Raw genomic sequence first — 13,172 nt, forward strand, 5'->3', positions numbered from 1 at the left:
GGTAAATGCTCTCTACTCACTTTTGATTTTATATCATGAGTCTATCTTCGTTTTTGGCATTTGATCGAGGATTTCAAAAGAGAAATAAGGATTTGTTTTCTCTAAACTTTCCTAAAGTAAATTTTTGAGTTTTTAACACAATTCGGAGTCGGATTTGAGTAAAATTAGTATGAATGGACTTATAATTTAATGGGTTGTAGGATTTTGTAGGTTTCGTCAGGTTCCGAGGTGCGGTCCCGTGTTTGACCTTTTGGTTAACTTTGCGTAAATGTGTAAAGATTCGACTTTTATCGGTTGGATTTGATTCCTATGGCATTATTTGATGTATTTGAGTTACTTTTGGCTAGTTTCGAGCAGTTCAGAGGATTATTTGAGCGAGATGGCGCTTCTAGTGTATCGATTTGGCTTGTTTGAGGTAAGTGTCTTGCCTAACTTTGTTGAAGAAATTTTTCTTATTAATTTCCATTGTTTGTTACATGCGGGGGTGATGCATATATGAGATGACGAACGTATATGCATGTACAAGGTTAAACATGCTTGGGGGTAAATTATACGATTAATTGTGCCTTGTAGAACTATGTAACCTTCTTGCTTCATGTCTTACTTGACTTCTATATCACTAAGAATATGGAATTAAATGCTAGAAACTGAGACTTGGTTTATTATAACTTGATTAAAATTTGATGGAACGTGGAGAAACATTCATGTGTCTAATTCGGTCATCATCATGCTTAATCACTAATACGTTGCTACGACCGTTATTCTTGGGATATTAAATTCTATACTTGCGCTGTAGATCATTTTGAGATTTGTTGAAATACTTGCACAATAAGGTTCTTAAGGGTTTATTGAAGTATGATTGGCTTGAAAGTTATGATTGAGGTTTATTTGGAATATTCGTTTAATCACTCTCATTGACATTATTTATACTTCCTACCTTGTTTGTCATTGATATATATATATACACTTGGTGAGGAAGAGTGTAAAGCACAAAGGATAATGTCGTGCCATTGTATATATATTATCGTGTGAGGGAGAGTGTAAAGCACGAATTGTGATGCCATGCCATTTTATTTATATTATCATGATTTTATATTATCACAAGTTCATGGCACGAAGGGTGTTTCCGTGCAGGCGAGGACGAGGGGCATGCATTATGTTGTGATATCTTTTCTTTGTTTATACGTTTATGCCTTTACGTTGAGCTGTTATTGTCGTACCTATGTTTCCTATATGACTTGTCATTATTGTCATGTCTTTGTTCTCTATCTAAATTGTTGTTGTGTTTCCCGTGCCTTCTACTTGTTTAGCTTGTTAGCCATTCATGCCTCTACTTGTTAGCTTATAAAGATCATGCTTTCCCCTCTTATTTGTTATATCTATATCTATGCCTTCTACCATGCTAGTTAGGTTAAATTATGTTCTCCTTTCCTAAATGATGTCGTCATTCCTATGTTTCCTACTTTGCATTACTGTTATCGACATTTCTTTCACCTGGTTGGTACTATTACATGTGTATTTGGTAATAATGACATAAATACACGAAGTGTGTTTCCGTGCCATTAGATTTGATGTCTTGAGTATATTTCCCACACTATGAAGGATATGGATTTATTACTGTGATTTGCTGGTTATCGCTCTAAGGAAAATATTGGTCGTGATATTGAGGAATATTAATCGGGTTCTTCTAGAATCATTGATTGCTTCACATAATTGTTTCCTTGTACTCTATTCTGTTATGTTCTAGTATTGTTCTATTGCTAGTCTTCAGTACATGTTATATCAATGAGTATCTTTTAATTAACAAAACCTCATCACTACTTCGCCAAGGTTAGTCAAGATACTTACTGAGTACATGGGGTCGGTTGTACTTATACTATACTTCTGTACCTTGTGTGCAGATTTTGGAGCGGAGCTGTGGGTGATGTCGGAAGTTGACTTTGAAGATGTTCATGCCTTCCAGATGTGGCTACCACTTGTCCCTGGGTAGTTCTAGAGTTGAATTCTGTTTATGTATAACTCAAACAGAAGTTGTATTTATTTCATATTCGTTTTTGTAATAATCCAGTCTTATTAGCTCATGTCTTGTACTACTAATCCGTGGGTTATTGTTTAGGATCGAGATATATTAATTGATGATCACATTTATTTTATTGGAGTTGTGTTAACTACTGACCTAACGGGTTGGATTAGGTGCCATCATGGACTAGTGAATTTTGGGTCATGACAAGTTGGTATCAGAGCATTAGGTTCGAAGGTTCTACGAGTCATGAGCAAGTGTTTTGTAGAGTCTTGCGGATCAGTATGATGACATCCATACCTATCTTTGAGAGGCTACATGACATTTAGGAAAAATTGTCCTTTCTTCTTTCCTTATCTTGCGGCCTTGTTTCAGCTTGAAACCTATGATTTTGATTCTTCATATTCGTTCATATGTGATGTTGCACACTGCGTATTTGCTATGCGCCGATGATCTATGATGCTGCGGATGGATTACGAAGGGCTATGGATGCTTGATTATCATCGCATTGCCTACTTCGTTCCAGGGTCATGAAATCAATTTACTTTTGAAACTTTTTTTTTAAATAATTCATTATCTTATGATGGTCAATTTTGTTACTTTAGCTTTGTTTTTGAAAATGCAAGCATGAATCTGCCTTGTGAACTTGCTTGTATTTCATGTATTCTTGTCTATACAGCTTTAGGAGTTAATTGTGAAAAGTCGTTAATCAATTCCATGAGTGCTTATCACCTGTTTTGTTAAGTTTGATGTCCGTTTGGCCAAGTAAGTTATTCGTTGGGCCTGATGTTGGGCTATATGTGTTGTTGGACCTGCGAAGATTCTACTGCCCTTGTGAGCCTGAGAGTTGGGTCTGTTGGTTGATGAGGTTGCTGAAGGCCCAGAAATCACTAGGTTGTCTTGTAGCGATGCCCATATTATTTGACAGGGCCTGTATTTATTTCAGTATGTATTTCTGTCACCTTTGAGTTCGTATTCCATTTTGGTTCTATAACTTGTAATAATAAATAATTGTGGAAATTAGTGAAAAGGCAAAACTGGGATACTTCATCTTTTGCATGAATGGGTAGAAATCTTGCCTATAGGATCTTAATTGTTTATTTGCTCATCATGACTCATTCTCTGGAATTATATGCATACAAAGTTATGACTCGAATGTCTAGAGAGCATGCCTATAGGATCTAAATTGGACTTCTTGCACTTAGATATTATGCCTATAGAGGTTCAATACGAACAACTAAAAATGCATGTTTGGGCTACTTCTTGTGTAACTCACCTAGATATCATGACTATAAGCTCTCAACTTGAATAACCACGCTGTTATTAATGCTATTCTCTCGCACTTTCACTTTTAGATAGCATGCCTATATGATATAATAACTCATGTTTCACAAATGTTCACCTAGATACCATGTATATAGGGTCTTAACTAATCAATTAATCAACCGTTTCATGCTGATTTTGTACTGCCTCACTTAGATAGCATGCCTATAAGGATAAAGTGTTATAAAATGAAGTCTAATTGTAAATTGTAAGAAATCCTGCCTATATGGTGTTTATTGACGTTACTAAGCCTGTGTTTTCAAGCGATTTCACTGCTTAATTATGCGACGATTAGAAATCATGTCTATAGGATTTGTAACGCTCTAATCTTCCTATACGATAGTCCATAAACTACAACACTGCCTGTATAATACTGGAATCACATAGAAGTCATGCCTATAGGACTTAATGATTCTAATACGTCTTAATTCTGTCTACTGCCTAACTAGAAATCTGTTTGTGTGCTTTCTTGCTTATGTATAGAGGTCACTTGAGCCTTTTATTGCAATTGTATGCAGTCCTATCTGTTTTTGATTGTCGCCTAGTTTTATCATTTTGAGCACTTGAGTTGAGTCTAGAACTACCTAATAGTATGTCCGAAGCCTCTTGGACCATAGACATGGGATGGGTAGTGCACGCATAGGGTACAACTTAGAATTGAAGTAGAACGCCTTTAAGTAAACAACTTCAACATAGTAATTGGGTAGCAGGAGATGATAGTCTGTGCCCGCTAAATAATATGAGCAACCCCTACCTAAAGGGAGTTGCGAAGTATTATTTATGTTGCATGGGGTGATCCTTTAGGCTAAAAAACTTAGGACTCACTCTTTTTGTTTATGTGCATGTTATTCACACTTAGTCATTTAACATAGATCAACGTAGTTTATATCCTTCTAATTATTGAGACTTGTACTGATTCCCACATGTTTTAATATAACTCTATAACTTCTGAACTTCCCTTTTATTTATTTGATCACCTAACTTAATTATATAAACCACATAGTCTAAAGTTCGGTCGGGACCCACAGTTGTAGACCTCGAAGAGTGCCTAATACCTTCTCTTTGAGGTAATTTAAGCCCTTACCCTATCTTTGGTGGCGTTGACTAGTCAAATAGAGTTATTTGCAAATAGGTACCCTAACAAACCTTGAAAATCGTTAGGCGGTGACTCTTCTCTTTTAATAACTCCTTTAAAAGCGTTTGTCATACGTCGAAACCTGCTTTCACGAGAAAAAGGGGCACGCCACTAGCTGGTGACCTAGCTGTTGTGATTAATGTGGGTTCATAGTAAGGTGTCAATTTGAGTACAGCCGGTGGGCCATCTCATACATGATGAGTTTGGATAGCATGTTTCGTATGAGGTTTCCATTCGGTGTGATATTATCATTTCAGAGCATTTGGGGAAGTTGTTTGACTATTGCAAGGATGGGTAAGTACTTGGCAGAGTCTTCGGAGTGTTATATGACCAGTATTGCATGAGTTTTTGAAGTATTCAGCTGAATAGCCATGCGAGGTCAGAGCATGCTATGAAGATATGGTACTTTGAATTACTGATGAGGTGTTATATGGCTTCGGACTAAGTGGGGGAGTCTGCTAATGACGATCGGATTGTAGGATCAAGTGTTATATCAGTTTCTGGGCTGAGGGATTGCTTCGTTGTTTCTTCGAATAGTCATATGCTGGAGGAGTGCAAGTTGCTCGATGCGTATTAGCTGTATATTGAAGATTAGAGTAAGGTGAGTGATTATCGAGTATGTTCTAATGAGTTCCAGGTTTTATATAGCATTTGAGGACTTCTGAATTTATGTATGGGTAGAGTTGAGATCGGTAGCGAATGGTGATCAGATCTGCGGTAGTTCTATGTCAAGAATGAATCTACATGGCAATATAGGAGAGGAGCAAGAAATGACTTCGGATTCGCAGGAGGTTCCTTTAGAGCGAGCATATCAAATTGAGCTAATTTCGGGTTGGCAGCCTGTGTGACTCGGTTGAGTTAGAGGCGATCGGTTCTGATGACTCGATTATGTGTTAATGAGTTCCAAAGAATTCATCATGGTTATGGCCATGACCGGAGTTGGTGTTTGCTACAAGTGTAGAATCTATATTGTGTGTGGTGATGTTCCCCTAGATTGAGTTAAATGAAAGGTTCACGGTTGATGATATGTTCAATTTGCTCATGGTTCAGCGTTGATTATGGAATTTTTGTAGTGTCACAAGTTATCATGTTAGAAGCGATGCACCGTGTGGGGTTGAAAGGTTGCATGTGTTAGGCTGCGATTTAGTTTTGAAGGGAAGGATATGAGTTCTTGATGACACAGGTGATTTCGGGTGTTCAAGATTATGCTGGCACTATTTGTTTTTGACGGTGGAGAGTTCGCCTGTTGGCAGGTGCATTGTGTTTTGACTTGTGGGTACTTTTCTATAAGATGATGGAGTATGAATGATGTATCAGCCATTTGAGTAGCGGTGTTGAGACTGGACATGGAAATTTTTGTATACATGAGGTTCATAGACTAGATGTTCTCGTTGGCAGACTATTCCTTGATTGCGAATTGTGAAGAAATATTGAGGATTGGGTGGTTGATGGTATGTGTTATGGAAAGGTTGCTATGGGCTTTTTGGAGGTTATTTACTTGTTCGAGAATGATCGAATTTTGGTTTTCAGGATTATTTGTGAGCATGATGAGAATGTTTATTTTGTATCGAATCAGATTTGCTTTCTCCTACGCAGCTGTTACCACATGTATATCATCGGTCGGAATGGACATTGTTCGCGCCTTGCTTTATGTTATGTGCTTCTCTCTTATGCTATGATGGGTTGTGAGGGTTACATGATTTTTTGCACGCATATTGTAATTCTGTATGTGCCTTATAGCGTTATAGGCAAGATGGTCCTCGTGATGTTGACTTGCTTATTGCCCCATAGTTGTGCTTGTCTTTCATAGTATTGTTGTGCCTAATCATCTTCCCACAGTTATATTGGTGCACTCTATCGTGTTTGATGTTGACGCACATGTGATCAGTGAGCCCCAATATTATGGCTCAATGAGTACCCTATGTGGATTGATATAATAGGAACGGGTTGCACTCTGCAATGATACTGTGATGAAATGTAACTCGTTATGCTTATTTCGTGTATATTTCTTTCACCTTGCTGAAAATAGTTCATAGGAAAATGTTAAAAATTTCCCTGCCTGCTTAACTTGCCTAGTAACCTTCTTATTTAACTTTCTTACTATTATCTATCATGTCTGAATTATTATTTGTTGGTGTATAGGATCGCGTTGTATGGGGATCCATATGGTTTTTGGTAAGACTTGTCGATTGGGCTGCTTGATTGGCTGAGATGAGGTTTCTAGACATGAGATTTGCACTATTTGGGATAAGAAATATTTGGAAGAATGACACTATATTTCTGCTGAGGATTTGGGCAATGGCCCTGGTCGGACGAGTGAGCTTCTTGACTTATTGAACATATGAGTGGTTAAAGGATTCTGCATGTTTCTTTCATCATCGGCAGTTGTCACGACCCATTTTAGGATCGTGACCGGTACTTAGGAGAAAGTGCTCCCAAGTAAGTCTCATCGGTATTTTACAGAAAATCGGACTGAGTTTCCCCTGTTTTTGGACTATCCCAAAAATTTTCCCTGTCTCAAATCAACAACCAAATATCCTAATATCATACCAAAAAATTGACAACTTATCAATTAGCCAAAACAAGTCTCCACTATTACTAATCAACCCACTAACAACCAAAATTACTAATTTATCTCCAACTTTGATAATAAAGTATGACACTTAACATAAGCCATAATAACAAAATAATACTCATGACACTAAAATATTGACTATGGATCGACTCTAAGAGTTCAAAGAAAAGACCGTAACAATAAATAAAATCTCCACCCACGCGAACAAGTGTGAGGCTCACCAAGAACTATCAACCTGTGCGCTCTAATTAACAAAATCCTCGCCCACGTCAACTGCTGTCTCTGTAAAAAAATTAGCGGGGAATGAGTCTCTAGCTCAGTGAGTAATAACACTTATCCACAACCGTTTTTGTTAGGGACAAGTCAGAAAAACATGCTAGTATCTCAAAAAGAAAATAACATCAAAATGCCCTTTCAGAAACAATAAATAATTTTGAGTCTCATCATGCTTTTCTTGTAGTATAATACAATTAACAATTCAGTAATAAGTTCGGTAACCACTGTACAATATCAATGTTCACATTTGAGAGATTTCAATGAATGGATCATGTAATCGGTATAACTGTGGACTTCTTTGCAAGAAGTCAGATATAATGGTAGTCCCTACTCGAGGGAAATCGGTAACGATATGCTAGTTCTACCTTCCCACTAACGAGGGCTATAACTGTACTCTATAATCGGTAAATACAAGGTACACCATGTCTAACGAACCCGTTGTTAGCTACGAGATTCTTCAAAGTCTACACCCATTTATATTTGTCTCTGTATCCGCATATACTCATAGGAAAATATTTTAAAACAATATAGGGCATTTCGGTTCTTATCAAATCATGTAATTTCATTTCAATAACAGTAAATTAAAGTAACGGTAAAACATATCTAGTGATAGCAAGAATATTTAAAACAACGACAATCATGTCAATTAACTATTTCGGTATCATATCGAGTAATAGACTTGTCCCACATGCAACTCATATTAATCGGTAACATATTCATATTAAAAATCATGTGTAAATCATGCAAGTTATGAAAACACAAATTGCGGTAAGATTACTACTCACACTACTCATGTGAAATACCAAACTCGTCACCTCGAGCGATCCATAAAACTTTCTTTAATCAATATATAACCACATCAACATCGATCTTTAGAGTGAGTATAAATCTCACAAGTTTCGTAGTATAGATAATGTCTCTAAAATTTTAGAGCAAATACCACTGCAACTATCTCTAAATCATGTGTAGGATAGTTTTGCTCGTGCTTTTTCAATTGTCTCAAAGCATAAGCAATAACACGACCATTTTTCATGAGAACACATCCTAATCTCACCCTCGAGGCATCACATAATACTAAAAATCCTCCAGAACCTGATGTTAAGGCTAATATTGGTGTAGTTGTCAGACACATTTTGAGTTTCTGAAAGCTTTGCTCACATTCCTCCGTCCACTGAAACTTTGCATTTTTTTGTGTTAGCTTGGTCAATGGCGCTGCTATTCTGGAGAAATCCTGCACAAAACGCCCGTAATAGCCTGCTAAGCCTAAAAAGCTTCAAATCTCTGTAGGAGAAGTAAGTCTGGGCCATTTCTGCACAACTTCTGTATTCTTAGGATCTACCATAATTCCATCTTTGGAAACAACATGCCCCATAAATGATATCAAGTCTAGCCAAAATTCACACTTCGAGAACTTAGCATAAAGCCGTTGTTCTCGCAATGTCTGCAATACAGTCTTTAGATGATCCTCGTGTTCTCCTTGGCTACGAGAACATATCAGGATATCATCAATAAATACTATTACAAATCTATCCAAAAATGGTTTGAACACCCTATTCATTAAATCTATGAATGCCACTGGAGTATTAGTCAGTCTGAAAAGCATCACAAGAAACTCATAGTGCCCGTATCGAGTTCTGAAAGTAGTTTTAGAAATATCTTCATCTTTGATTCTAAGTTGATGATAACCAGAATGGAGGTCAATCTTTGAAAAGTGGGAAGCTCCTTGTAACTGATCAAACATGTCATCTATATGAGGCAAATGATAGTTATTGTGCATTGTTATCTTGTTCAACTACCTGTAGTCAATGCACATTCTCAGGGATCCACCTTTTTTTTTACGAACAGTAGTGGTACACCCTATAGTGATACACTAGGTCTAATAAAACCCTTATCTAACAAATCCTGTAACTGTTGTTTTATCTCCCTCAACTCTGCTGGTGCCATTCGACATGTGGGTATCGATATGGGCTGCGTTTCAGGTAGCAAATCAATACCGAAGTCTATTTCTCGTACTAAAGGCAATCCTGGTAAATTTTCAGGAAATACATCAGAAAATCCTCTCACTACTGGTACATTTTCTATACTATCTGTTTTCATTCTTGTGTCATTTACAATAGCTAAGAGACCCAAGCAACCTTTCTTCAGAAGTCGTTGAGCTTTCATAAAAGATACAACTTTGCAAATCTCTGGAACCTGACTCCCTCTTAGAATAAAACTGGGTTCATTTGATATCTCAAACTTAACTATCTTTGCATGACAATCGACTATAGCATATAAAGAAGATAACCAATCCATTTCTATCAGCATGTCAAAGTCAATCATATCAAGTGCAATAAGGTCAGCTAGAGTATCTCTACCCTCAACCCGAATCTAACAAGCACGATACACATATTCAGCTAATAGAGAATCTCCAACAGGAGTAGCAACTAGAAAAGAATCATTCAATAGCTCAGGCTGTCTATTAGACCTCAAAGCAAAGTACGAGGACACATAGGAGTGAGTAGATCCTGGATCAATCAACGCAAGTGCATCAAATGAACAGCCAGAAAGAATACCTGTAACCACAACATTCGAGGCCTGAGCATCCTGTCTAATAAATGCAAAAACTCTCGCCTGACCTATACCAGCATTCCTTTGTCCTTGATTCACAGTAGCACGGTCTCCAGCACCTCGACCTCTATTTCATCTACTTGTATCGTCTGAAGTATTACGAGTAGTCTAAGTCAGTGCAGCTGACTGAATAGAAGCTTGGTTGAAATTTCTCGGAGGCTAAGGGAAATCCCTCAAGTGATGTCCCAACTGGACATACCGAAAGCACTCTCTAGTTAGAACACGACATTGTCCCAAATGTGATCTACCACAGATCTGGTAGACTAGAGTAGTGGCATATATCTGCCCAGAATTACGATGTCTAGAAGATGATGGTCCCCTATTACCTTATCTGTAATGTGGTCTGTATGTGGACTGTGAAGACATGTGTGTCCCTATCTGAGAACCCTGTTGTTGTTACTGTCCCTGATTTCCCGCTCTTCTATTTTTACTAAAACCGCCACTGAAAGCCCCTCCTGTCTTGGCCTTCTTACATAATTCACTAGCTGCACGCTCATCACGTCCCTTATTTTCAATATTTATAGAAAGGTCGACTACATTAGAGTAGGATAAAGTCTTCATTTGTGGGGCTACTATAATGTATAGACAACCAACCAATCCATCAACAAATCTCTGAACTCGAGCTTCTTCGGTAGGCACTAAGTAAGGAGTATATATAGCCAGCTTACAAAACTTAGTGTTATATGTTGACACATCCCTATCTGGAGTCTGAACCAATATCTCAAAGTCTCTAGCATATTTTTGCATCAGACTTTCTCGAAGAAAATGATTCTTGAACAACTTAGTGAACTCATCCCATGTCAGTGGTGCTGCTCCTGCTGGCCTTCCTAGCAATATAATTTCATACCATGTGTTGGCCATATCCTCTAGTTTGTATGCTACGAGCTCCACGACTCTCTCACTAGAACATCCAAGAGCATGTAATGCCTTAAGTGTCCCATCCAAGAAACTTTGAGGATCTGCTAAATTATCGGAACTTGTGAATTTTGGTGATTTTAATTTCAGAAACTCTTGTAGGTATACTTCCTTATTCCCGAAAGTATGAGTCTGTGCAGGTGCTTGTGTATGTAAAGTAGCACGAGGAGCTGAACTTCCACCCTGAGCAGGCACCAATGCCTCTAGCACATTAACTAACCTTGCCACTGTGTCTGCAGGTAAGGCAACAGTAGGTACAACAGTTGGCACTGGTGGTGGAGCGTCCTAAACTCCCTACCCTTGCACTTGATCTGGCATAACAGCTTGGGATTGACCGATGTTCCCAACTTCAGGTTGAGCAACAGTCTGTCTTCTAGTTTGATGAACCCCAACTTGACCGCCACCCAGGGTAGTACTATGTCCGGCACCACGTCCAACAGATGAGGGTGTGCGTGTCCTAGACATCTGGGAAAGAAATATTCCAAAGTCAATCTCAAGTTATCTCAACGCATGATCAAAGAATGAAAGAAGGGAAATCATTCCTAGATGTTCAGTAGCCTCAAGATCATAAGTATGGGCGACTACATACTCATGAACAAGACTTTACTAAACATTGCTCCATGACTCGGGACTTAAAGCCTAAGCTCTGATACTAACTTTATCATGACTCAATTTAGGATCGTGACCGGCGCTTAGGAGCAAGTGCTCCCAAGTAAGCCTCATCGGTATTTTACAGAAAATCGGACAGAGTTTCCCCTATTTTTGGACTATCCCAAAAATATTCCCTGTCTCAAATCAAAAACCAAACATCCTAATATCATACCAAATAATTGACAACTTATCAATTAGCCAAAACAAGTCTCCATTATTATTAATCAACCCACTAACAACAAAAATTACTAATTTATCTCAAACTTTGATAATAAAGAACGATACACAACATAAGACCATAATAACAAAAGAATACTCATGACACTAAAATATTGACTATGGAACGACTCTAAGAGTTCAAAGAAAAGACCATAGCAATAAATAAAATCTCCGCTCACGCGGACAAGTGCGAGGCTCACCAAAAACTATCAACTTGTGCGCTCTAATTAACGAAATCCTTGCCCGCGTCAACTGCTGTTTCTGTAAAAAAAATTAGCGGAGAATGAGTCTCTATCTCAGTGAATAATAACGCTTAACCACAACCGTTTTTATTGGGGACAAGTCAGAAAAAGATACTAGTATCTCAAAAAGAAAATAACATCAAAATGCCCTTTCAGAAACAATAGATAATTTTCAGTCTCATCATGCTTTTCTTGTACTATAATACAATTAATAGTTCAGTAATAAGCCCGGTAACCACTGTACAATATCAATATTCACATTTGGGAGGTTTCAATGAATGGATCATGTAATCGGAATAACTGTGGACTTCTTTGCAAGAAGTCAAATATAACGATAGTTCTTACTCGAGGGAAATCGGTAACGATATGCTAGTTCTACCTTTTCACTAGCGAGGGCTATAACTGTACTTTGTAAATGGTAAATACAAGGTGCAACAGGTCTAACGAATCTGACGTTAGCTACGGGATCCTTCAAAGTCTACTCCCATTTATACTTGTCTCTGTATCCGTATATACTCATAGGAAAATATTTTAAAATAATATAGGGCATTTCGGTTCTTATCAAATCATATAATTTCATTTCGATAACAATAAATTCAAGTAACGGTAAAACATATCTAGTGACAACAAGAATATTTAAAACAATGGCAATCATGTCAAATAACTATTTCGGTATTATATCGAGTAAAAGACTTGTCCCACATGCAACTCAAATTAATCGGTAACATATTCATATTAAAAATTATGTGTAAATCATGCAGGTTATGAAAATACAAATTGCGGTAAGATTACTACTCACACTACTCGTGTGAAATACCAAACTCGTCACCTCGAGCGATCCATAAAATTTTCTTTAATCAATATATAACCACATCAACATCGATCTTGTGTTAATTTTCTTGTTTAGGCTAATTAATGGCTAATTTAGAATACCCAACCCTCGAGGTTTCATGTTTGACTCTTAATTTTCCCAGAATAATTCTTATTGGTATTTAATTTCTTATACCTTGTGAAACCCTTCAAATATATGAACTGAGATAAAAAGAATTACCAGAAAAAAAGAACCCAGCTGAGAAATTTAAGTATCACCCGTAAAAACCAGTGTATATTTAAGATTTCTCAAGGTTTGGTTCCAGCCTTTTTCTTTTTCTTTTTCTTCTCCCTTTGAAATCCTTTTTGTGCGTTTTCTGAAGCAGACCCGGTTCC

General features: G+C 37.5%; 1 protein-coding gene across 1 annotated transcript; it reads right to left on the reverse strand.

The window, feature by feature from the left end:
* Positions 1-8,248: 8,248 nt before the first annotated feature.
* LOC142165465 (uncharacterized) lies at positions 8,249-11,319 on the reverse strand. The gene is made up of 6 exons (XM_075224014.1): positions 11,190-11,319; positions 10,377-11,087; positions 9,705-9,755; positions 9,227-9,593; positions 8,669-8,810; positions 8,249-8,560 (listed from the first exon to the last, which is right to left on the reverse strand). The coding sequence occupies exons 1-6, from the start codon at positions 11,317-11,319 to the stop codon at positions 8,249-8,251; spliced, it is 1,713 nt and encodes a 570-aa protein (XP_075080115.1).
* Positions 11,320-13,172: the final 1,853 nt, after the last annotated feature.

Source organism: Nicotiana tabacum, chromosome 10 (genome assembly GCF_000715075.1).
Source record: "Nicotiana tabacum cultivar K326 chromosome 10, ASM71507v2, whole genome shotgun sequence".
Classification (NCBI taxonomy): domain Eukaryota; kingdom Viridiplantae; phylum Streptophyta; class Magnoliopsida; order Solanales; family Solanaceae; genus Nicotiana; species Nicotiana tabacum.